The 27,908-nt window shown below is 43.6% G+C and overlaps 1 protein-coding gene across 1 annotated transcript in view; it reads right to left on the minus strand.

The window, feature by feature from the left end:
* tgfbr2b (transforming growth factor beta receptor 2b) overlaps positions 1-27,908 on the minus strand; it is an 85,722-nt gene that overhangs the window by 18,987 nt on the left and 38,827 nt on the right. Inside the window, exons 4-5 of the mRNA XM_041184694.1 lie at positions 25,490-26,304; positions 8,948-9,089 (exon numbers count right to left, since the gene is read on the minus strand). Of these exons, the coding sequence (XP_041040628.1) occupies positions 8,948-9,089; positions 25,490-26,304 (957 nt within the window). The remainder of the gene's footprint in view (positions 1-8,947; positions 9,090-25,489; positions 26,305-27,908) is intronic.

Below are 27,908 nucleotides of genomic sequence, written 5' to 3' on the forward strand. Positions count from 1 at the left end.
TGACACACGGTGATGTCGGGAGGCACGCCCAACATCACCACTTGTCGTTTTACACGTTGGCGTGCTGGGCCCGCCCCCACACTCTGATGTGAAAATTCTGGCCTGGGAAACAGAGATAAGTTAAGCATTTGATAAATCATTTCATCAGGGTTTTCCTAAGTGGCCCCATTCAAAACATTAATCAAACTTTCTATTTTCTGGTCATGACGGAGTTGCCTGTTCAGTTTCAACATTTGTGTTTTTCTATTTGATATGTAAGGCTTCATTTAGTGACAGACTGTCGAATCAATCATATTGTCTGAAGGTTGCACTAGAACACTCAACTTCACATATATACCCAACAGTCCTTCCCCCCCACCCCTCCCCCTTAAACCAGCTTATATTTCACCCCTTTCCTATTTCTACTTAGTTCTGTTGAAGGGTCAAGAGGACTCGAAACGTCAACTTTGTTGTTCTCCGCCGATGCTGCCAGACCTGCTGAGTTTTTCCAGGTATTTCTGTTTTTGTAGCGGAAAGTTTGAGTTTTAGGTTAATGTTTGCTGAGCACATTACAATCAGTAGTTTTAACCAATATAAGGTGACAGATGTAAACAGGCTGGACAGTACAAAATTGTCACGAAAATATCATATTTTTCAGAATATTATTGTAGGCTGATGGGTGTGAGTGTGGATGGTTCTGTCTGTATGACGATTTAATTAGACTAGAGACGTTTAGACTACAAGGTTGAAATTATCGAAAGAGTTAGGTGTAAAACAGACTTTTGAAATGGAGATGGATAAGCTAGGATGAGGATTCCACAGATAGGGAGTGAATGAAATTTGCATTTTCAGATATGTGAAGGGGTTATTTAATTTTCAAAGGGATGGTGTGATATTTACAACTAACAAGATAAGTGAGGCAAAGCAATATGTTTATTTTTCCCAAAAGCAAAAGACCATATTGACAACATGAAAGATTTTTATATCATGGGAAAAGTAAATTTTCAAAGACATGTAGAACAATGGAATTTTACACATTAAAGAGAGAGAAACATATATAAAGAAGGATGGAAGGCTATGTGGGGGTGGCTGTGGAAAATCTGGAAAGGTACACTGGGTGAGACAGACTTGGGAACAGACTCTAGCCACACTGAAGAAGTGCTGCTCCAGTAACTAAAGTTGTATTAAAAGTCTTTGGAATTCCACTGTCGAGTGGGTGGTGTGGTAACCTTGCTGGATTGCTTATTTAAATTTAAAATCTATTTTGGGCTGTTGGCTTAAAGAGGGTGTGCAGTTCAGAGTCAGGTTAATTAAGAATTTTGGGATTTGTTATAATATCAAGTAATTGTAATCTTATGCATGTGTTTAAATTCTTTTATTTTGTTAATAAATATTTTAATTTAATTTTTAAAATCTCTGAAGTTGTTAGTGGACTCATTCCTCCTGAATTCAGTGCACAAATCTTCTAGTAATAAATGCAGATGGTAAAACTGTTGTGATCGCGTGGCCAAGTTTCTCATGTGGATTTGGTCCAACTGGCACATAACACCTGCCACCTCATAACAAATACAATATTCAAATGAAAAAATGTGGATGGGTAAAGCTAAAATATAAACAGAAAATGGTGTAGATAATCAGTAGGTCGGACAGGATCTGTGGAGGAAGAAACAAGTTAATGCTACAGGCTGATGATTATTTGTTAGAACTGGAAACAAGTTAGGAATGTATCACAGGCATGGAAAGTGGGGGAAGTGGAGGAAAGAACTAAAGGGAAGGTCTGTGATAAAGTGAAAGGTCGGAGAGATTAGATGACAAAAGAGGTGATGCTGTAAGGCACAAAGGAGTGGTAATGGGGTTCCACAGATGTTGCCTGACCTACTGAGTATTTCCAGCATTTTTTGTTTCTATAACATTGGAATACATCCTGATGACAATAATGAAGCTATCTTTTAGAAACTATTTTTTGGGGATTATTCCCAATTTGTTTTGGTGATCAGTTGCCATTCAGGCCGATATTTAAACCACTTCTTTGGTGGCATCTCCCTAGTGTGCAACCTCTGTCACCCAGAAGGGCAAGGACAGCAGGCACATAGAAACACCATCATCTCCAAATTCCCATCCAAGTCACACAACATACCAACTTGGGACATATATCTGCTGTTCCTTCACTGTCAATGGGTCAGAATCCACAAACTCTAACTAATGACACTGCAGAAACCACATGGACTGCAGTGTTTCAAAAAGACAGCCCTCAAGGGCAATTAGGGATGGACAGTAAATTCTGGCCTTGCTAGAGTCAGCCATATCCCAAGAATAAACTTTAAAAAGAACATGATTTTCACCATGGAATGATTGAAATCCCCCATGCCACATTTTATAAAGCATGTTTTGAATCTCAATGGTACTTTTAAGTGGGCCAACTAAAGGCAACACATTTCTCTAATACAAGGGCTTCAGGTAATATTGATAGGAGATTTTCTCAGCACTACATGACCATGCACTGCTGATAGGTGTCGATTTTTGCTACAGCTAATCCCTGGACAAATCCTTGTGTACCCTAGAAACAAACAGAACAATAATGGCAGTTCTGATGAGAGGTCATTGCCCAGAAACATTAACACTGTTTCTTGCTCCGTGGATGCTGCCAGACCTGCTGTCTGTTTCCAACAATTTCTGTTTTAATTACAATAATTGCTTTATTGTCCTGGCTTTAGTTGGTGTGTTGGATTTCCTTGGAGTTACTTCCCACGGTAAAGAGAAATGCTTAACATTCAACTTAAAACCATCACCAGGGAAAAGGTACTCAGAAAACTATTAGATGTAAAGCCTGACAAGTCCGCAGGACCAGATGGCTGGCAGCCTAGGGCCTGAAGAGAAGTGGCTGCAGAGATAATAGTGGCATTGGTTATTGGGTTTGCCTTGTTGCCCTTTACTTGTTTTTTGGCTGGGTGAAGTTTCTCTTACTCTATGGGCTGAATTTTCCGTTTGTCGGGCAGGCGGAGCTGACCCAATCGCAGGCGGTTGTGGATGGCGATCGGGGCTGCACTGCCATTTTACGTGGGCGGGCCAATTAAGGCCCACCCAGCGTGACATCCGCCGTGTGGGCAGGGGAAGCCCTAAAATCAAGAGTGCACTCTTTAGCGCACGTGCATGAAAGAACGCAATCATCTCCCTGAGGGAGATTGCCTCGACTTTTAAAAATATTAAAAATAGAAAAAAAAAAATCCCTTACATGTGACAACGTCACATGAATTGGGACATAGTCATAATTTCCATAACAACTTTATTACAATTTTTAAAACCCTACGGGAAACCTCATCCCGCCAGTGGATGAGGTTCCCTGTTTTTTCTAGTTGCCGCTGGGGTTCTTGGCCTGCCTGCCAACCTTAAGGTTGGACAGGCAGGTCCCTTAATTGCTTAATTGATTCTGTCAATGGCCTCAAGTGGCCATTGACAGGTTGGTGGGCCTGCAGCTGATTTTGCTGTGACCCCACCTTCCTGAAAATCTAAATGGGGGATCAGCCCGATGTCATCCCGTGTCATTTTACGCATCAGCGAGCGGGCCCCACCCCCTTGCTGATGGTAAAATCCAGTCCTATGTGTGACTTGGAGATAGTTAATATTAAGTTTTTCTTGAAACTATTTACAACGATTTACGTCCAAGACCTCATGGTAAGTACATTTTCTCTGGACACTGAGTTTTCTGTGTCTTGCTCCCTTGGAGTCTCCAGGTCATCTGACCCTGATGTCATACTTCCATCATCATTAACATCATTAACATAACTATTCACACATTACTCTACAGCAGCTGTGGGCAACCTGCAGCCTTTGGGCTGCATGCAGAGATTCAGGGCTCTGAGTGCAGCCTGCGAGACATTTTGTTGACCGTTGCTCAAGTGCAGGGTTGCTAGGTTCCGCTGGTTTTCGTCCACATAGTTTTTTTTCCACCTGTATTTTTCACCTGATATGCATGTAAAGCAAAGGCACGTGAAGTGAGGTGCATGCTGATTGCACACAACATTAACTGTGAGGGCTGTGCGCTCCCTCTGCATCCAATCAAAGTGCTGCTACGGTTCAACAGGCACGCCCTGCAAATTCTAGGTACACAAGCGCAGTTAGCAAAACTATCTAAGGAAGCTTACGGAGGACAGATCCAACTAGAAGTCACACTGAGTATGATGAAGTGTTTTTACCATTTGAAGTTGATGACAGTTCTATTAATTTGTGAATGATTCATCATTTTCTATAACTTGTTATGAAATATTCAGTGTGTAATAAATGTATTTAATCTTATTCATGGGGTCATGGTTGGTGCACATGCCCGATTTCAATCTTGTGGCTTGCTGAGATGGAGGATCACTCATGTGGTCCACTCACTACCCTAGGTTGTCCATCACTGCTCTATAGTTTGTAATCTTCCAAAATTCCTTAGATTCTGAAAGGGTCCCAGCAGATTGGAAAATAGCAAATGTAACATCTTTATTCAAGAGGGAAACAGAAAGTGGGAAATTATAGGCCAGTTAGTCTCACATCTGTCATAGTGAAATTGCTAGAATCCATTATTAAGGAGGTTTTAGCAGGATACTTGGAAAATCATAGTGGAATCGGGTTGAGTCAACATGGTTTTGTGAAAGGAAAATTGTCTTAACTAATTTATTGGAGCTCTTTGAAAAACTAGGCATGGTGGATAAAGGGGAGCCTGTAGATGCAGTGGTCTTGGATTTCCAAAAGGCATTTTATAAGGGTGTCACATCAAAGGTTACTATATAAAAGAAGAACTCACGGTGTAAGAGTTAACTTTTTAGCATGGATAAAGGACTAATTAGCTAACAACAAGCAGAGAATAGGAAAAATGGGTATTTTTGAGGTTGGCAGCTGTAAGTAGTGGAGTGCCACAGGGATCAGAGCTGGGACCTTAACTACTTACAACCTACATCAACGTCTTGGATGAAGGGACTGAATTTATGGTAGCTAAATTTGCTGATGACACCAAGATAGGTAGGAAAGTAAGTTGTCAGGAGGAGTTAAGTAGTTTACAAAGGGATATGGATAAGTTATGTGAGTGGGCAAAAAAATTGGCAGCTGGAGTATGATGTGGGAAAATGGGAACTTATACAATTTGGCGGAAAGAATAGAAAAGCAGTATACTACTTAAATGGAGAGAGATTGCAGAACTTGATGGTACAGAGGGATCTGGGTGTCCTGGTAAGTGAATCACAAAAAGTTAGCATGCAGCTACAGCAAGTGATTAGGAAGGTGAATGGAATGTTGGCATTTATTTCAAGGGGAATGGAATATAAAAGGTCAGTTTTACTGCAGTTGTACAGGGCCTTGGAGAGACCACATCTGGAGAACTGTGTACAGATTTGGTTTCCTTATTTGAAAAAGGATATAATTACATTAGAAGCAGTTCAGAGAAGGTTCACTCGACTCATTCTTGGGGTGAAGGGCTTATCTTATAAAGAAAGGTTGAACAGGTTGTGCCTTTATCCACTGGTGATTGGAATAATTATGACTGAAACATAAAGGATCCTGAGGAGGCTTGACAGGGTGGATACCAGGTGGTGCTCTCTCTTGTGGGGGAGACTAGAACAAGGGACAGGATTTTCGGGTTGTTGGGCGGGCACAGTGGGTGGGTCTGGGAGTGGCTGGGAAATGGGCCGCCGCCTGCGATTGGCCAGCCAGTGTGAAAGGCGCGCTGAAGAGCTCAGTGCTACTGGGGTGAGTGTGGGAAGAGGGCAAACGCTGAAGTCAACGCGGATGCAGTGGAACGCACAATGTAAGCTCCCTGAACGCAGAGAGCTGCCTCAGGGAGCTGAAGAATTTTAAATCCAAAAGTAAACATTTTGAAATTCCGAAAAGCATTTCCACCCATAAAAATCACTCACTGCAACACACTGACGATAAAGAAAAGTTTTAAAAATTAATATTGGAAACCTCATCCCACCCTTGGATGAGGTTTCCTCAAAAATCCAAATGCTGCCCAGCCGATTCGCCCTCTGGCCAACTGTAAGGTTGGACGGTCAGCGAAAAATCCATCGGGGGGATGTGCAGGGGCAGGCGCGGGAGGGTGGGTTCCTGATCAGCACCTCTGATTGGGGGCACGCCTCCATTTTACATGGACGGGCCAATTAAGACCTGCCCAGTCAGTGTGATGCTTGCCAGGAAGTGTTATGCACTCCCTGTGTGGGCCGGGGGTGGGGGGGGGGTTGGATTTCCCTGAGCTGGGAGTGCGCTCATTCACACATACACGTGAAAGAGTGCACAGGTCTTCCTGAGGCAAAGTGCTGCCTCAGGGAAGTTGGGTCAAATCTGAAAAGCACTATAAACAATAGAAAAAAATTCGGTGCCACATCCCCTCATGTGAGACTGTCACATGAGTTGGGACATGTCCATTGCTTTTATTTTAAAACATTCTAAAATTTTAAAATTCCTCATGAAACCTCGTCCTGCCTGTAGATGATGTTTCATGTTTTTTCAGAAGTCCGCCTGCCCACAAGCCTTAAGGTGGGACGGGCAGGTCCATTCATGATTGCATTTAGATTTTTAATGGCCTTAATAGGCTGACCTGAATATGTAAATGACGCGGGGTGACGTCGGGACTTCCGCTTGACATCACCCCGTGTCATTTTATGCATCGGCGAGCGGGTCTCGCCCCTGCTCGTCGACGGAAAATACAGCCCACTGAAAACCTCCATTGCAACAATGTGACATTTTGCCACTTCCCACAGTAGCCATCTTGTGGCCTTCTCAAGTGAGACTGTGGGCAGAATTTTGGCATTGGCGAGCAGGGGGCGGGGCCCACTTGCCGACGCGTAAGATGACGCGGGAAGACATCGGGGGGGAACTCCCGCCATCATCCCGCCCCATTAAAATTTTCAGGAAGACAGGCTTACAGCAAAATCAGCTGTGCGCCCGCCGACCTGTCAATGGTCAATTGAGGCCATTGACAGGATCAATTATACAATTAAAGGACCTGCCCATCCAACTTAAGGTTGGTAGGCAGGCCAGAAGCCCCGGCGGGGAATAGAAAAAACATGAAACTTCATTTACTGGCGGGATGAGGTTTCAGGTAGGGCTTAAAAATGTTTAATAAACTTATAATGTAAATTATGAACATGTCCCGTCTCATTTGACATTGTCACTTGATGGGGACATGTTAAGGAATTTTTTTTTCTATTTTTAATGTTGTTAAAAATGTCAGCGATCTCCCTGAGGCAGCACTTATCCTCAGGGAGATGTGCGCTCTTTCATGCGCATGCGTGAAAGAGCGCACTCTCGCTTTTGGGGAATCCCCCCCGCCCACACAGGAAGCACATAGTGTTTCCCGCTGGATGTCATGCTGAGTGGGCCTTAATTGGCCCCCCCATGTAAAATGGCGGCAGGGCCCGCTTCTCTGGCAGGGATTGTCTCTCCGCCCGCCAGAGATTGGCTTGGCCTGCCCGCTCGACAGGCAGAAAATTCTGCCCTGTGAATTTAATGTCAAATTAGAAGCAGTTTTGCTGGCACTTTGCCTAATTGCAGCTGCATTGAATCTTCTCAAATTTACAACACATAGGCCTACTAGAGCTAACAAGTAGAAGAGGCTTTCAAGCTAACTCTACTAGTTGTATTCAAATTGGGAACATTCAATCTTTAACACACTACACAACCACATGACCTCTGGGAATGGGATAACTGTAACTCAGATATGATTGCCAGTTCTTAGTCACTTTTACACCTTATCTGAGTTCTGTTAGTGGGTGACATGTGTCACTGTCTGCTGGCTGCACTCAGGAGTATGAAATCCCCAGTGTACAGGGAACTGAAAACATCAATGGGTCCAAGAAAATATGGATCTACAAATACAAGGTTCAGAGTACATATAAAGAGATAATCCTTGTGTTCACACATTGTAAAGCAATTGAATCTTTGTACAAAGATGTGGAACCCAGCATGACTTGCAGTCAGATGAAAATTAAAAGGAAGAGTGTGACACATGAAGGTCAGTCTCCCCTGAGAACAGCAGTGGGACTTCAGCATTATAGAAGCACAAATTGAGTCTTTGATATTGTACTAGGCAGCAAAGCAATTCTAGAGAAATGGCAGGAAACCATGCATCATCAGACCATCAAGTCCAGATTAAACTCATCCTTTCTATGAAAAGGGAGGACTAGTATTTGCATAGACCCTTTCATGACCTCAGGATATTGCAAAACACTCTATGGCCAAGGAAGTACTTTTGAAGTGTAGTTACTGGGAAATGCAGCAGCTAATTTGTGCACAGGAAGTTTCCATAACAGGCAATGAGATATATGATCATTTGATCTTAATTTTTTTACTTCTGTTACACTGATCGAGTAATTGAAGAGGAACTGTTCCACTGGCAAATAGGTCAATAACAGAGGGCACAAATTTAAGATGATTGGCAAATGAACCAGAAGCAATAAGAGGAAAAACTATTTTATGCAATGCATGGTTAGGATTTGGAATGTATTACCTATTAGGGTGGTGGATACAGGTTCAATAGTAGCCATGGAAAGAAAATTGGATGAATACTTGAAGTAGAAAAATTGCAGAGATATGGTGAAAGAGTCGGCAGTGGGTTATAACTGGGTTATTATTCAAAACAACTGGCACAGACTCGATAAGCTAAATGGCTTCCTTCTCTACTGTACTATTCTATGTAGATAGTTTGATAAATATTGGCAAGAAACCCTCTACTCTTCTTTAAAATAGTGCCTTGGGAGCTTTCATAGACACCTGAGGAGGCTGGCAGGGCCTTGGTTTGATGCCTGACTTGGCGAGGAGAGCGCTATCAACTGAACAATGGTTGAAACCCGTGATCATTTCTTCTTAGTTCTCTCCTCCCTGTTGAAATTTCCAAATACTTTACATCAACCGGACTAAATGTGGAGTTTATTGTTAAACAATGTTCTAAAGAGCAGTCTGTTGCAGTTTTAAAATATAGAACTTTAATGCCACTTACCACCAACGGCTGTACATCGTGATGCTATCTCCCACAGAACTAGTGCCATCGAATATACATCAGTCTGTTTAAATGCCTCAATGTCCTCCAAGTTGATCCGAGACTCCAGCACCTCAGGCGCCATATACCTGGCTGTACCAACCTACAAAGTACAAATAAAAAGGTAAGAAATGTCAGGTATTGTACAGCAAAGAGCATCTGACACAACTTGTAGTAAAATCCAACAGAACTGATGTGTCTCAGGTCAAGAACAACAACTTATTTTGTATAGCACCTTTATTTTAACAAAACATCTCAAGGCCCTTCATCTGTGCGTTATAAAGATATTAGGGCAGATGATCCAAAACTTGATCAAAGAGGTGTATTTTAAAGAGCTTCATAAGGGTTGAAAGAGGGGAGGAGAAGTTAAGGGAGCGAATTCCAGAGTTTAAGGTAGAGACAGCCAAAACATACAGCCACCAATTATGGATCAATTAAAATTGGGGATGCTCAAGAGATCAGAGTTAGAGGAGTGCGGATATCTCAGAGGGATGTGGAACTGGAGGAGATCACAAAGATAGGGCAGCATAAGCCATGGATGGATTTGAAAACAAGGACAAGAATTTTAAAACTGAAGCATTGCTTAACCAGGAGCCAACATCGGTCAATGAGCATAGGGGTGATGAGTGAATAGGATTTGGTGTAAGGATATGGGCAACAGGGTTTTGTAAGACTTCAAGTTTACAGAGAGTAGAATGAGAGAAGCCAGCTAGGACTGAGTTGGAATAGTAAAGTCTAGAGGTAATAATGTTGTGAATGACGGTTTCAGTAGCAGATGAGCTGATGAGTGGGCAGAGCTGGGCAATGCCATGGAGGTGGATAAAAACGGTTTTCATGATGGCATGGATATGCAGTCGGAGCTCATCTTGGGATCAAACATGACACCAAAGTTGCAAACAGTCTGGGTGATCCTCAAGACAGTTGTGAAGTGGAGAAAGAGTCAGTAGCTAGAGGATGATGTTTGGACCGAGGACCAAAGCCAATGGCTTCTGTCTTCCCAATATTTAACTGGAGGAAAATTCTGTTCATCCAATACTGGATGTTGGATAAGCAGTCTGATAATTTAGAGACAGTGAAGGAGTCAAGAGAGGTGGTGAAGTGGAGCTGGGTGTCATCAGCTTACGTGTGAAAACTAATGCTGTGTTTTCAGATGATATCAACAAAGGGCAGCATGTGTATGTGAAATAGGAGGGGGGTCAAGGATAGACCCTTGGGGGACACTAAAGGTAATAGTGCAGGAACAGGAATAGAAAACATTACAAGTGATTCTCGACCTATAGTTAGAGAATAATGGAACTAGGTGACAGTAGTCCCACTGGATGTAGGTGAGTTGGAGGAGGATTGTATGGTCAACTGTATCAAAGACTGCAGGCAGGTTGAGGATGTGGAAGGAAGTTCACCTTTTTCACAGCTGCATAGGATGCCATTGTGACTTTAGTAAGAGCCATTTTGGGGGTACTGTTGCGGGCAGAAACCTGATTGGCGCGATTAATATGTAGAGTTCCAAGGAAGTTTGGTGCAAATTTGGGAGGCGACAACACATTCAAGGGCTTTGGAGAGAAAAGGGAGATTGGAGATGGGATGGTGGTTTACAAGGACAGTGTGGTCAAGAATTATTTTTTTGAGAAGGGTTATAATGTTATAAGGGCTACAATAAATAATTTGAAGGAAAAGGGGACAGTATCTAGAAAGAGAGAGAGAACTGTTCGCCTATCAAGTAATATGGGGACCAGCTGGACGGGAAGTTAGGCAGTCGGCAGTTTAATGGAAATAGGATTTAGGGAGCAGGAAGTGGGTCCCATATATAAGATGAACTTGAGGGAAGATGAACTAGAGAGCAACGCGAGTTCAGGGCTAGGGCCGAAGAGACCTTTTGGAGGAATTTTGGCCTGGTGGGCTGGGGAAGGGAGTGAATGGCAGAGGCAGTTGAATGGATGGTGTCAATCTTAGTAACAAAGTAGTCCAATTTTTTTTAAAAAATAACCAGTTGTTTATCTTTAGCTTCAACCAAATGTTTTTCCTCGTTGGTTTCCTTGCCCCAGGCAGTGAAACTATAAGCAACCAGGCATCCCAATGTCCCAGCTATTGAGAAGACAGTGCAACACCAGAGACCACAAGCTAATTGGAGCATTTCATAAATTCTCTCTTATTTCCCATTCCTGTGGGTCGGGTGTGGGTCCAAGGGGAGGCTTCCAACCCCAAGAGCATTTGACATTAGCAATTCTGCAATGAAGAGAGCAGGGAGTTCAAATAAACAGTCTTTAACACACCAAAGTTGGTCAAAAGCGTTGGAAAGAAGGCCAATTTTACAGCAGTACTGTGATATAAGAGTTGCTTTTGTCAGCTCTACAAGTCAACTGGTCTAAGGGTTCAGCTGTAATGAAATTCAAAAAGAGTTATTTGACTAGCAATGAGTAGATTATAGGATTTCCCAATAAACTCAGTTACATCACAAAACTAAAGTATCCCTGGCAAGGGATGAGTGAGGCCTCTATTTTGGAATAAGGGACCTCAAGCTGAATAAGTAATCGTGCAATAATTAGCTTTCTGTCTTTCATTTGAGGGCCATGTTTCCTTGACATTGGGCCTGGTACCAAATATGAAGTGTTCTCTCTGTGGAACAATGTTGACATCACTATGAAGCCAGGATATCTTAAACTTGAAGTTTCTTTCTCCCATGAAGACTGTGACTTTGAGACCAAAAGCTCCAGCCACCAGTTCCCGTGAACAGTTGGGCAAGGCCTGATGAATTGGAGAATTAACCATATTTCCTTACATTTCAAACCTTAGCTTTTTAAAACTCTATTTATTTAAAAAATATATCCTAACTTCACTTTCAGTAGATCCAAGCAATCAGAAAATTAAGCAAAGCTCTATGTTAAGACTGTGAAAATTTCATTAGGCACAGATACTTCTGAAGAGAGTGGGGTGGGGGAAAAACGCTTCACATTTTAACAGCTGTTCAAACTTAATTCATTCTCATCGTAGCCAGTTGTCCAAAAATGATCCAAGTGACATAAAAAAAGACTAATTCACGACCACCCAAAGGAATTCCTTTGTAAGGCAAGTCATAACTTCTTCATGACTATTGTTACAAATGAGGTGTATAAGATTGTTACGTTTAGGGTCTGCATCTTTAATTTAGGATAAAAGGAAAGGCATCATATGACCTGTTCTGATGTCTGCTTAGCAACCGCCCCGGAAGAGGTGGCTGTTAAAGATTAAAGGAAGGTTCGGGTTGTTTTGCTGGAAGGTAGGTGTAAAATGTTCACACTTGGAGACAATGACAGCAGCAATGGATAGACTGGTACTCTCCAAAATCCCAGGAAAGTGTTGAGACTTGTGAACAGTTGTACTCTAAACTGTCCATTTACATCCAAAATAGAATAGAGTTAGAGTTTCAAGGATAGCTAATCAGTATTTCTACCTGGACAAAAGGTCTATGTGATTCACGTTGCCATGGAGATGGGCACTGAAAGGGGGGCGGTTTCTGAGATATCCCTGAAAAATCACAGGATACACAGGTAGTCTGCCAGAATCCGGAAGGGACCAATCAGTGAGAGGAAGAAAGCCTCATTAGGTTGAGCATGTAGGAACACGGTGGGAGTTCAGCATTTGGATTGAAAAGACCACAATTGTGACGATTTGAAATTAGGCTGGAAGATTTGCTTAGCTTGCACTAGCGGGAAAACCACCAGGAAAAACCCTCACCATGAAAGACAGTTCTGAGGTTAAAAGTTACCAGGCTGGAAGGAAAAGAATGAAAGTAAATCCTCGGTAGCTGAGAATCACTTTGGACTGGGTCCGGGGAAAACGGAACGACTACTTCAGGGACTTCAGTGGGTTTTTTGGTTGTAGCAAAGGGGAAAGTTCTGTTTAAGGTATAAGTTGCCTACAAAAATAGCATTTCATCAATAACATTTTTAGTCTGTTTGTTATAGTAAAGTCTTAAAACGTGAAATCTTGTCACGTCAACCTTTCAGCTATCAACTGGAAGTTCGAATTTAAAGAGATCGCTTTAAAGGGATGGTTTTACAAGGGATTGTTTTACAAGGGATCATTTTACAAGGGATCTTAACACTGCCAAGATTTTAAGTTATGAAAGCAGTTTTGTGCATCACAATCTTGCAGCTGACTACCCCAGCCTAATTTCTTCATCACATTAATGACCACTTACTGCTTTTTAGGCTGAAAAAGATGCACACAAAAATAAAGCAAAACACACCCAGGGAGGGCAAGGTGCTTATCCTCGAATCAAAACCTGGCACTATTATGTAATGCAAACAACACATTTTCTTTACTCTGAGGCTACAATAAGCGACCTTATATACCAACATCTTGTGACAATATTGGAGCAAGTTATTAAACTGATAAATAGTTCCATACAGCATAATACTGCCATTAATAAACAAAAAGGTCACACAACTAAGTCACAGGGACATCACTAGTGTCCATGTGGTCTATCTAAGGCTGTGCATGATTGTGGCATAAGCTGGAGTAAAGCTCATTGAACCAAAACTAAAATCCACTTTTGGGGTGAGACATTAAACTGAGGTCCCATCTGTCCTCTCAGGTGGATGTAAAAGAACATATGGCATTAATTTCAAGAACAGCAGGGAAGTTCTTTCTGTTGTCCTGGCTAAAATTTATCCCTTAACCAATGCCGTGAAAAACAGAATATCTTAAAATTTATTTCATTCTTGTTTGCAGGACCTAGTTGTCTTGAAATTGGCTTCCTACATTGCAACAGTGACAACACTTCAAAAGTACAGCTGTAAAGTGTTTTGGGGTCAGGAAAGACTTTATACAATTTTTTTAAAAAATATCTGCGAAACACATACATGCAAATTTTATGCCTATTACAATTCGTACTACATATCCCTATGACAAACTGAGTTGTTTTGGCTCCATTCCATTGCTAAACTTCTGGAATGTAAACTGATTTTGAATTAGGTCTGAATTGACTTTGAAGCTGAGGCTCTTTCCTTCCCAGAGACTCACTCTGCTTTAGTCTGGTGTCAGGTTAGGCTGAGGCTCTATCTACATGACTGGAACATTGGTGTGAAGTGACACCTCTGCATCGACTATGCTTCAGTCACATGCTGAAAGCACTTTTCATAGGCTGTACATAGTAATACCACTATTCTCACTCAGAATGGAGATGATTGAGCAATTCCCCCAACAAACACACCCACACACATACCATACACACACCACCCTTTTCAAACACAGACACACCCCCAACAAATGCACACAGCCCACAAACACGCACCCCTGCCCCCCCCCACCCCCCCCCCCACACACATACAGTTATGAATGTATAATAATTTTCATAATTTTTTTTGGCTTGTTTGTAAAGCAGGTTTATAGGTGTGAATGTAGATTGTTCTGCCTGTGTGATTTAATTACATTTGGAGTCAGGTAGACTGCAAGCTTGAAATTATCAAAAGAAGCTAGATGTAGAAATGTACTTGAAATGCTAATGAGGAAACATGGATGGTGTCTTCGCATGCAAGATGTGAAGGGAATTTACATTTTTAGACAAGTGAAGGGATTGTCTGGATTTCAAAGGGATCTTAGTCTGTTTACAAATAGCCAGATAAGCAAGGCTAAGGAGTGTGTTTATTTTTCCCAAAGTTACTGACAATATTGACAACATGAAAGTTTTTATAATATGGGAAAGGTACAGTTCCAAAGGTATATGGAGTAATGGAATTTGTATATTAAAGAGAGAGAAACATATATAAAGGAGAATGAAAGGCTACCTTGGGGGCTGTGTAAGATCTAACATGAGTGTATGAAACAGCCTTGAAGAAGCCTTCAGCCATTTGTGCACAAGTCTGTTATGTCCAGTAACTAAAGTTGGAGAAAGTCATTTGGAATTCCACTGTCAAGTGGGTACTGTGTTGACTTGCTGGGTTTTTAAAAATCTAAAATCTATTTTGGATTGTTGCCATAAAGTGGGTGTATAACTGGGAGTCAGGTTAATTAGGAATTTTAGGAGTTGTTATAGTATTAAATAATTGTAGTCTCATGTATGTGCTTGAAATCTTTTACTTTGTTAATAAATATTTTAATTTAATTTTAAAAATCTCTAAATGTCTTGGTGGACTCATTACTTCTGAACTCTGCATACATCTTGCAATAAATACAAATTGCAAAACCATTGTGATAGTGTGATCAAGTTTCCTTTGTCAATTTGGTCCACCTGGCACACATCATCTGCCACATCATAACAACACACATCACACACACACACATATTTTCTTTAATTTTATGCAAATAACATTACTTGCCTTTGTATAGCACCTTTAAGGTAGTCCCAAAATGGTGCATCGGATAAATTAACACTGATCCATAGAAGATATTAGGACTGATGACTAGAAGCCTGGGCAAACAGGTAAGTTTTAAGGGGCACCTTAAACAGGAAGAGAGAGGTGGAGAGGCAGAGAGGTTTAGGGAAGGAATTCTAGAATTTAAGATCAACACAACTGAAGGGATGGTTGTTATAATTAGTTATATACACGCATAATGCAATACATATTATATGCTAATCATATGGCCCAGATTTTCACTTCAGGGTTGGGTGAATTCCTGGATCAGTGAACCCAACCTTTAAAAATAGCCACCTGAGGTTGGGATTGTTGTTCTTGGGGTGGGGGCTGAATTAAATGTCAGGCCTGCCAGCCCCAGAATGAGTGTGGATGCCACTGGGTGCGAAGGTGGGCTGTGGGTGGAAGGCCCTTACCCCCTCAATGTCCAACTCGTCTGGTGTCCTTTGACTATTCCTCGACAATTCTCTACCAGTTTGACAGTTCCAATGAATTATGCACATTTTACGCACATTCATGTTTACTTTTAACGATCCCAAAGGGTGCCTCACCTCCCCTAAAAGTGTAAGGGGACCACATCAAAACGGGTTCCTTGTCTCACCAAAGGCATACCCTGGTTATCCAAATGAATCCACCAAGTTCAGACTCTCTCTTAGCTGGTATAATCTGCACACTCCGAGTTTCACACTCCTGGCCTACCAAAATCCCACTTCAGTGGAGGCAGCTGGTGATTTAAATGGCCAGCTGCTGCCACAAACTGCACATGCATGAACCCAGGCCCAACCCCACTCCCACCCTTGTGAAAATTCCTGGCAGGGGGGCTTAGATTTTCTTGCCATTTCTGAGATTTTTGTCATGATGGAGAGCCCCTCTGCTGTGGCAAAAATCTGGGCTTTTGTCTTTTACATTTATTTTTGGGATCCATGTTGGCTAGCAACATCTGTAGTAATCTGATATGTAATATACCTTTAAGACAAGTATTGCAATGTAAGGTCACATGATCTTAATACCCAATATCAGAGTAGCGCAGGTACCTCTCTTTGAGAGAGTCTTGAGCTAGACACTGAAGAGTGAAGGCAGAGTTTTAAGTTATAAGCACACGAGCGTAGCTGCTGAGTTTAGTTTGTAACTCTTTCGAGTACAAACACGTTTCAATCTGTTCCTATTCAGATGAAGTTACATTGTTTCATAGTTTGCCATTGTGAGATTTGAACTCTTGATAATCTTTTAAATGTCATGCATGAAGGACATGTAACTCTTTCGAGTACAAACCCGTTTCCATCTGTTTCAGATGAAGTTACATAGTTTGCCATTGTGAGATTTGAACTCTTGATCTTGGGGTTATAAACCCAGTACCATAACCACTTGGCTATTTAGGCCAAGCTTTTAGATGAAGTTACATTGTTTCATAGTTTGCCAATGTGAGATGTGAACTCTCGATCTTGGGGTTACAAACCCAGTACCATAACCACTTGGCTATTTAGGCCAAGCAAGTTTAGTTTGTAAATAAGCAGCATGTGTTTATTATAATAATGATCTCCTGATGTTCTCTGTTTCTGTACCAACTTGGTCACCCCAAAACAAGTGTGCAACCCGGATCCTTTAGCCCCTACAAACCAAGGGCACTGGGTCCAACACCATCCCTAGTTGCCCTTGAACAGAAGATGGGCTATCTTGCACTCTGTACATCACCTTTTACTCTGCTAGCACCTGCCTTTTTACTATATGTGCTATTCCTTTTGCAGCACATGGTAAAAAAACTCCTAAACACTGAAATCCCAATCGTAGGTTTCAGGTGCAGGAGCATTTGGCCTATCACTGTCTGCAGAGAAATGTGCTACCAGCAAAGTAAAATGAAAGATATTAAATCACCAGAACAGGAGCACTCCGAGATGTATACATCATCCCAGCAGTAATGTTTGTGGGTGAAGGGACTGTGGAGAAGTACTCTTGTTCTTTATGCAATTTCTACTATTCCATGCTTTATTCTGTCCTCTAACAAGCTCCAACACAAATGCAAATTTCACCGATGAAACATCTTCACCCCTGGGATGACACTGGGATGATATTTCTGGTTATAAAAGCACAGAACCTACAGAATCACATTCACTGCATTCGAATCCAAAACAGCAGATTCAATCCAAAAACTGGTTAATCACTAAATTATCTTGATCAATGTGAAGATATAATTCCCTACAAGGGATTGCTACCCCCTACCAGAAAGTGTTTTGGTACAGATTTACATCGAGGACATAAATCAGTTCAGCTGTAATGCACTCAAAGATAAACAGTCTTTGGTTCACATTCACTATTTAGGTTGACACATGAAGAATGAGGCTTAGGGTGCTCCTAGCACCCTGATCCATACCCCAGAAATCAACCCGCAATGCGTACACCAGTGATCAGCCTGCGATCCATACCCCAGCCATCAACCCACTATCTGTACCCCAGCGATCAGCCCGTGATCCATACCCCAGCCATCAACCCACTATCCATACCCCAGCCATCAACCCGCTATCCATACCCCAGCCATCAGCCTGCAATCCATACCCGAGCCATCAACCCACTATCCATACCCCAGCGATCAGCTCGTGATCCATACCCCAGCCATCAACCCACTATCCATACCCCAGCCATCAGCCCGTGATCCATATCCCAGCCATCAACCCACTATCCATACCCCAGCGATCAGCTCGTGATCCATACCCCAGCCATCAACCCACTATCCATACCCCAGCCATCAGCCCGTGATCCATATCCCAGCCATTAACCCACTATCCATACCCCAGCCATCAACCCACTATCCATACCCCAGCCATCAACCCGTGATCCATACTCCAGCACCCACGATCCGTACTCCAACCATCAACCCACGATCCGTACCCTAGTGATCAACCCGCGATCCGTACCCCAGTGATCAACCCACGATCCGTACCCCAGTGATCAACCCACGATCCGTACCCCAGTGATCAACCCACGATCCGTACCCCAGTGATCAACCCACGATCCGTACCCCAGCCATCAACCCGTGTTCCGTATCCCAGCGATTAACCCGCGATCCATACCCCAGCCATCAACCCGCGATCCATACCCCAGCCATCAACCCACGATCCATACCCCAGCCATCAACCCGTGATCTGTACCCCAGCCATCAACCCGCGATCCATACCCCAGCCATCAACCCACGATTCATACCCCAGCCATCAACCCGCTATCCATACCCCAGCCATCAACCCGCGATCCATACCCCAGCCATCAACCCACAATCCATACCCCAGCCATCAACCCGCGATCCATACCCCAGCCATCAACCCGTGATCCATATCCCAACCATCAACCCATGATCCGTATCCCAGCCATCAACCCACGATCCATACCCCAGCCATCAACCCGCGATCCATACCCCAGCCATCAACCTGTGATCCATATCCCAACCATCAACCCATGATCCGTATCCCAGCGATTAACCCGCGATCCATACCCCAGCCATCAACCCATGATCTGTACCCCAGCCATCAACCCGTGATCCGTACCCCAACCATCAACCCGCGAGCTGTACCCCAGCCATCAACCCATGATCTGTACCCCAGCCATCAACCCGTGTTCCGTATCCCAGCCATCAACCCATGATCCGTATCCCAGCCATCAACCCGTGATCCGTATCCCAGCCATCAACCCGTGATCCGTATCCCAGCCATCAACCCATGATCCGTGTCCCAGCCATCAACCCATGATCCGTATCCCAGCCATCAGCCTGCGATCCATACCCCAGCCATCAGCCCGCGATCCGTACCCCAGCCATCAACCCGCGATCTGTAACCCAGCGATCCACCTACGATCCGTACCCCAGCGATCTACCTACGATCGGTACCCCAGCGATCAGCCCGCAATCCGTACTCCAGTGATCAGCCCGTGATCTATAACCCAGCGATCCACCTACGATCTGTACCCCAGCGATCTACCTACGATCCGTATCCCAGTGATCAGCCCGCAATCTGTAACCCAGCAATCTACCTACGATCCGTATCCCAGTGATCAGCCCGCAATCCGTAACCCAGCGATCTACTTACGATCCGTACCCCAGTGATCAGCCCGCAATCCGTAACTCAGCGGTCTACCTACGATCCGTATCCCAGTGATCAGCCCGCAATCCGTAACCCAGCGATCTACCTACGATCCGTACCCCAGTGATCAGCCCGCAATCCGTAACCCAGCGATCTACCTACGATCCGTACCCCAGTGATTAGCCCGCGATCCGTAACACAGCGATCTACCTACGATCCGTACCCCAGCGATCAGCCCGCAATCTGTACCCCAGCGATCTACATACGATCCGTACCCCAGCGATCAGCCCGCAATCCGTACCCCAGCGATCTACCTACAATTCGTACCCCAGCGATCAGCCCGCAATCCGTACCCCAGTGATCAGCCCGCAATCCGTACCCCAGCGATCTACCTACGATCCGTACCCCAGCGATCTACCTACGACCTTTACCCCAGTGATCTACCTACAATCCGTACCCCAGCGATCAGCCCGCGATCCGTAACGCAGCGATCTACCTACGATCTGTACCCCAGCGATCTACCTACGATCCGTAACCCAGCGATCAGCCTGCGATCCATAACCCAGCGTTCTACCTATGATCCGTACCCCAGCAATCAGCCTGCAATCCGTACCCCAGCGATCAGCCTGCAATCCGTACCCCAGCGATCTACTTACGATCCGTACCCCAGCAATCTACCTACGATCCGTACCCCAGCGATCAGCCCGCGATATGTACCCCAGCGATCTACCTACGATCCGTACCCCAGCGATCAGCCTGCGATCTGTAACCCAGCGATCTACCTACGATCCAAACCCCAGCGATCAGCCCACAATCCGTACCCCAGCGATCAGCCCACGATCTGTAACCCAGCGATCTACCTACGATCCGTACCCCAGTGATCAGCCCGCGATCCGTAACCCAGCGATCTACCTATGATCCGTACCCCAGCGATCTACCTACGATCCGTACCCCAGCGATCAGCCCACGATCTGTACCCCAGCGATCTACCTACGATCCGTACCCCAGCGATCAGCCCACGATCCGTACCCCAGCGATCAGCCCACGATCCGTACCCCAGTGATCAGCCCGCAATCCGTACCCCAGCGATCAGCCTGCGATCTGTAACCCAGCGATTTACCTACGATCCGTACCCCAGCGATCAGCCCGCAATCCGTACCCCAGCGATCAGCCCACGATCTGTAACCCAGCGATCTACCTACGATCCGTACCCCAGTGATCAGCCCGTGATCCGTAACCCAGCGATCTACCTATGATCCGTACCCCAGCGATCAGCCCGCGATCTGTACCCCAGCGATCTACCTACGATCCGTACCCCAGCGATCAGCCCACGATCTGTACCCCAGCGATCTACCTACGATCTGTACCCCAGTGATCAGCCTGCGATCCATACCCCAGCGATCAGCCCGCGATCCATACCCCAGCGATCTACCTACGATCCGTACCCCAGCAATCAGCCCGCAATCCGTACCCCAGCGATCTACCTACGATCCGTACCCCAACGATCAGCCCACGATCCGTACCCCAGTGATCAGCCCGCAATCCGTACCCCAGCGATCAGCCCGCGATCTGTAACCCTATGTGGAATGAGAACAATCAGACTAATTGGATAGGCCTTTCAAAGAGCTGGCACAGGCACATCGGGGTGACTGACTTTGTTCTGTCCTCTATGATTCTATGAACTCTTCAACGTGACACTGATACCTAAATTTAAAATAAAATAAAAAAAAACTTTAACTAAAAATTTTGCTTGCCTAACCATAAGTCTGCAACAACTGTCAAAATGCTGCTAACAAGCTACTTGGAGATCTTCTGCTTATTTACTTTTCGGTGGATGGGTTAGTTTTAAGCTCGTGGTGAGCTCCACAAGAATAACACCAGTGACTCATTGTTCCAACGCCAAGCCTATTAAATGGAATTAACCTGCTGGCTGAATGCCCTTTTGCTCTCCTTTATTAGCACGATACAGTAACATCAATTAGGTGTCAAATAACATTCCGTGAATGACAAAGTTAGCTTATTAGAAATGTCAATGTAACATATTGTGTCTATGGACTTAGCGGCGTTTGACCAAGTGTCACATAATAGACTTGTTAAAACTAGAACCCATGCAATTAAAGGGACTGTGGCAGCGTGGATACAAAATTGGTTAAGGGCCAGAAAGCAAAGAGGAGTAGTGAATGATTGTTTTTCAGATGGAAGGGAAGTACACCTTAATGTTCCTCATTGATTGGTATGAGGACCACGGCTCTATTTGATATATATTAATGACCTCTACTTGGGTACACGAAGTACAATTTCAAAAGGTTTGCAGATGACACATAACTCAGAAATATATTAAAGAGTGAGGAAAATATTAACAGACTTTAGGAGGGCATAGGCTGACTGGTGAAATGGATAGACACTTGGTAGATTTAATTTAATGCAAAGAAGTGTGAAATGCTACATGTTGGTAGAAGAATGAGGAGAGGCAATATTAAAAAAGATACAATTTAAGGAAGAGGGGAGGCAGGAACAGAGAGGCCTGGTGTGAATATTCACAAATCTTGGAAGGCGATAAAAAAAAGGGATACTTAGCTTTATTAATAGAGGCAAAGAGTATAAAAGCAAAGAAGTCGAGAATATAATGCATGTCAGGCCTCAGCTGAAGTATTGTATTTAATTCTGGGCACCTCAATTTTGGAAGGATGTCAAGGCCTTAGAGAGTTATTGGTACCGGGGATGAAGGACTTCAGTTCTGCAGAGAGACTGTAGAAGTTAGGGTTGTTCTCCTTGCAGCAGCGAAGGTTAAGACAAAAGTAGAAAGAGGTGTTCAAAATTATGAACAATTTTGACAGGGTAAATAGAAGAAACTGTTTGCAGTGGGAAAAGGTTGGTAACCAGAGGATACAGGTTTAGATGATTGGCAAAAGACATAGAGGTGACATGAGGAAACTTTTATTTTTACACAGCAAGGTGTTGTGAACTGAAACATATTCCATGAAAGGGTGATGGAAGCAGATTACTTTCTAAAAGGGATTTGGATAAATACTTGAAGGGAAAACATTTACAGGGCTGTGGCACAAAAGCAGGGGAATGCAACCAGCTCTACCAAAGAGCCAGCACAAGCTTGATGGGTTTAATGGCCTCCTTCTGTTCCATATCATTATATGATTCCACTAATACTCGCTGATATATTACATTAAAAATGTTATTTAGGATGACGATATTTTAGGAACATGTTTGAGACTTGTTGTTACTTTTGTACACTTACATTGCATTCCTAAAAATATCTGCAGGTATCCCTTTAAAATATTATGTATTGAATAACATACTAATGAGGGGTTTGAAATTTGTCTTGGACTGTTTCTGGATCCAGACTGAGTGATGATCAGGCATCTTAACTGAGATGCTGAGGCAGGCCCAAAATTGGGCCTGAGGCTTCATGAACCCTTTAGGTGCAAACGTCAGGCCACTCCACCGCCAGCAGCTACCCGAAGACAAGTTCTGGAATCGAGTAGTAGCCAGGTCGATGGGGATCACTGTGGAGTTGGGTCAATGATGTGCCTACTCTTCCCATGCCCATAGCGCAGGATTTTAATTTAATTTATCAATAATTGTAAAATTTACCTTTTGTTGGTGCCTGCGGGGGATACTGAAGAATCCTAAGCAGGGAAAGCCCGGCATCGGAAGCAAATTTTCCAAAGATATCCTACAAAAGGTGTCAAATCCCTAATTATATTACGGAAAAGGTCTTCATGTCTGTTTTTGGAGGCAACCAGGAATGCCAAATAAGATGGGCCTAAAGAACACATCAATGGCACAGATTGAGTGTAGGCTGTCCTACTGCTAAATTGGTCACATAGCTCCCGTTTTACATCTGTAAATCAGACACAATGCATACCGATTTCTAGGCTGAGGTGTTGGGAGAATCAAGATATGCTAATAGCACAGCCTAAGTGCACTTCCAAACTGGCTCAGGGAGTCATTGAGCAAGAGGGAAATAATTTTCAGATCTCTATGGGAGGTTAAGCGTCAATCAGCATCATACCCATGCTACTATCATATAGCTACTGGGAGCTGGTTTCAGAGTTGCCACTACAGAAAGCCTGGAGATAAATCCCATGATACCAGCTGGAGGATGGGAGTTAAACAGATTCCCACCAAAATAAATAAGACATTCCATTAACAGTGACAAGAACTATTGCATTATTTCTGTCATCGCTAGCGATGTTTTCATTTGTAGTCGTTCGAAACACAATCAATGCAAGATTGACAAGTGCAGAAAAGTCTCCCAGCTTTCTGTGTTTCAACAATTTGTCTATTCTCCATGAAAATATGGTGAGGACTCCTCAAAACTGTCTCTTCTTCCTTCTAAGCTGCCCTTACACCATCCTACATGGTCTTTCTCCTCTGTGCATCCTCATTATATTGAGCTCAACTCTCCGCAGTCTCTTAGTCATGCTCAATCTTTCTAAATCCTTATACTGCAGGGCTCCTTACTTTCCTGGGCCTTTTCTTCTGCCAAAGGTCTTCATGTTTTTAAAACCCATGTTTGCCATGACTCAATTGCTACTTCCCTAATCTACATCGTCTTCCTTTATCAGTGTGAAAAGTCTTCCCGGTGAACTTTGCCACGTCACCTTGGCTTCTCAGTAAAGAAAACTCATTGATCGAGTGTATGTGATTTGATTACTGCAGGGTCTGTGCAGGAAGAGCAATGACTCACACGCTGAGAGTACTCTCAAAAAAAAGGGTACTATCTCACAGGGTTTGCTCATGTGCCTGGAGCACAGACTGGAACCCTCAATGTTTTATCCTCATAGTAGTGCAGCAGCCATTCAAATGGTAGATTATGTGCTTGGATCTTGCTGTGCACTGTAAAGTATGGTAATCATTTATATATTAAAGCAAGTGGGACTTGGAAGTGGTGGTCTCTGGAGCACACAGGAGATAGGAGGATATGGCATGGCTGGCCATGTGACAAGGTAACCATCTCCTCCAAAGGGGATTAATGAATAACTTATGAGTGGCAAAGGGCATGAAAGGGTCAGTCTTAACTTACACCAGTGTGGAGGCTTAACACTAAAATACTGTGGTATTTCTTCAACTTAGGATCCACAAATTATACAGCACAGGAGGACACCATTTGGCTCATCATGCCTGCAGTGGCTCTTTGAAATAGCTACCAAACTACCCCACTCCCATGCACTTCCCCCATCACCTTGCGAAGTTTCCTTTCCAACTATATATCCAATTCTCTTTTGAAAGCTTCTGTTGAATCTGCTTTTACCACCCTTTCAGGCAGTGTATTCCAGATCGCAACAATCCACTCCTTAAAAAAATTCTTCTCATCTACCCTTTGGTCCTTTCGCCAGATAGTTTAAATTTGTGTCCTCTGGTTACTGACCCTCTTGCCAGTGGAATCAGGTCTTCCTATCACTCTGTTAAAACCCTTTACAATTTTCTACACCCCTATGAAATCTCTCCATAACCTTCCCTGCTCTAAGGAGAACAAGACCAAATTCTCTAGTCTCTTCATGTATGTGAAGTTCCCCATCCCTGGCATCATTCCAGAAAACATCCATTAATAGATAAAGAATCCCTAGGAAGTTTTTTTAAAATTTCAATTAATATTTCTCACCACTTAACTAAAAACCTGAGTGTTGTGTAGCCAATCTGTGACTGTCTGATTAGGATTTGCTTTTTCTGAGTGCGGGGTGATGGTTTCATGCTCGGAGGGAATAAACATCAGAGATGGAGTGACAACAATATAGCCTCAATACTCCCAATGTGTACTCCTGTGTGAGACCAAATTGTCTCTCACTCCAGGACAGAGGGGAACCCTTTGGAAGTTCCATTATTAACAGCAGTCAACAATGACTTACATTCCTATAGGGCCTTTAATATAGAAAAACATAAGTCAAGTCCTTGGAGTAGGATCAAACACTATTTGACACTGAACCATGTTAGGTGTTATTAGGATAGGTGAACAAATACTTGGCCAAAGAAGTAGACCTTAATGAGTGTTTAAAAGGAAGAGGAAGAGGGAGAGAGATAGAGAGATTTAGGGATGAAATTCCAGAACTTGAGGCAACCACCATCATTAGTTGAAGACTAACACTTACCTGCCCACTGTTCGCTAAATCATCCACAGACAGAGATGATTCCAACCTTAAGGATAATCCAAAGTCACACAAACAACATGTCAGGTCATTTTTCACCAGAATGTTGGAGCTTTTCAGGTCCCTGTGGGCAATAGGAATCTTTGGCCTGCCGCATGGGGTGTATTCACTATGTAAGTGCGCAATCCCTCTGGCCAGTGATCCTCCCAGCAGGCACAGGTCCTCCCAGTTCACAACATGCCTCATAAGGTAGTCTTGCAGGTTGCCTTGGGGGTGATAGGCCGTGATCAGCCAGTACTGCTTGCCCATTTCTGTCTCACGTTCCTCTGCTGTCAGGAACTGCAGCACATTTTCATGCTTCAGGTTGACGTCAGAGAAGATTTCCTTCTCGTTCTTCCACGACATGTATTCGTCAAAGTGGAAGATCTTTGCTGCCACTGTCTCGAACTGCTCTGAGGTACTCTGCCTCAGTTTGGCTTTGTAAACCTCGGCGAAGCGCCCCTTGCCCACCACTGTATCAAGCTCCAGGGGCAGCAGCTCAGTATTGTGGTTGATGTTGTTGGCACAGGTGGAGCTGATGTCAGATTGGTCATCGTCGAGGTGCATGGCGCTGCCCTCACTGCGTTCATTTGGAGGCCGGCGCCGACGACCTGGCTTCCTGACCTTTTGATCCTTTGCCCACTCTTTGTTTAGCTTCCTCCGTCTCTGGACCCGATACCAATAGAAGGTAGGGATCACCACGATAGCGATGATAAGTAGTGGGACAAGAGTGACGAGGACAACCTCCAATATCTCTTGCCTGTTGTCCCGTCTAGTATCTAAAGGAGAAAGGCAACATTAGAGTTGTAACAAAGTATGTCAACACACACCAGTCAGATAGAGATCGCAAGATAAATCTTTTGGATGAAAAAACACAGCTGAAAAAACAGTCACTTTACTCTTGTGTCAACTCAGCAATCATTCAATTCAATTTAAACTCCCCTTAAAAAGCACAATCAGAAAGTAAAACAAATGTGACTTATCACACCTTTTATTAATCTATTAGCATGGGGGCGTTACCAAAACTGACCAGCACCAATACTGCTATAGCAAAATGGTTCAGCAGATTGTTGGGTTGTTCAGGTCCCCCTGAGATATAGGGATTTCTGGCCCAGGTGTAGACATGCTACATGCTGAATGGTCCCAGGGCTTGTAGGAATGGTTGAGACAAATAAACTGAGCTTTTAATTGAATTTGATGATCCACGCTAGTTTGCTCTTTTATTTTTCCAATATGTAAATGCTTTTAAAGGAGTGTCAACTCAGTCCATAGTTTTCAGCTGGTGTCTGAAACTATTAATTCTTATGGCATCCTCATTTACATCTACTTCTTTGGATCACAGTCTCTGTCAGCTGTGGTTCAATGGTTGTACCCATACTTCTGAGTCAGGAAAGACATGGGTTCAAATTCCACTCTAGAGACTTGTGCATGTAATCTAGACTGATGCTTCCGGTGCAGTACCAAAGGGAGGGCTGTGCTGCCAGAGGTGTTGTCTTTCCGATGAGATGTTAAACCAAGGCCATGTCAACCCTCACCTGGTGAACTTAAAAGATTCTATGGTACTAATTTGAAGAAGATGGGAGTTTTCCCCAGTATCCTGGTCAATATTTATCCTCAATTAAAATCAGTAAAGCACATATTATCCAGTCATTTATCTCAGTGCTGTTTGTAAGATCTTTCCGTATTCAAATTAGTTGCTACATTTCTCTACTTTAAAATAGTGTCTACACTTCAAAAATGCTCCATTGTCTGAATCAAGCTTTGGGTCGTCCTGAGGCCACGAAAGGCACCATCATAAATGAAAGTGCTTTCTTTAACAGTATGCAAACAGAAATCATATCAATTGTACCAAGAAACTCTCATCAATCTTATTGTTCCAAGCATTTTTCCTACTGTACAACGAAGCACAACTGCACAACCAAGTCTCATCTCATCCAATATTAAGTGGGAGCATCTTCAGGGAAATTAAAAGGGAAGCGCGGGCATAAGACATGGAGATGTGATCTGGATCACAAGGGTATTTACTTGTCACATTCCTGGGTTCTGCAGCAGAATAGTGGGAGCCATCTCCCCAGACTAGTAAAAGCTGGGATTGCTTAGGGCAGCTAATGACATTACAACAGCCTGAGCAGAGACCTTATGAACTGAACTCCCGCTTTTCCCAGTGGCTGAAGTATTTCCCTCTTTCCATTAGGTTCACAATTTGCTGGTGAGCAGTTACATTTTTTTTGTTAAAGTTTAGCATTCAAACTTTAGGGATTAGCATGGATGAACACTGCCAGCAGGTTTACCATAGCAGTGGAAAATATCTGTGTCTGCTGTGAGTTATTTAACTGCTGGCAGTGATCCCATGCTGGCTGCTAACAGGAGTCAGGCCTAATTT

This window comes from Carcharodon carcharias, chromosome 3, assembly GCF_017639515.1.
Source record: "Carcharodon carcharias isolate sCarCar2 chromosome 3, sCarCar2.pri, whole genome shotgun sequence".
Lineage (NCBI taxonomy): Eukaryota > Metazoa > Chordata > Chondrichthyes > Lamniformes > Lamnidae > Carcharodon > Carcharodon carcharias.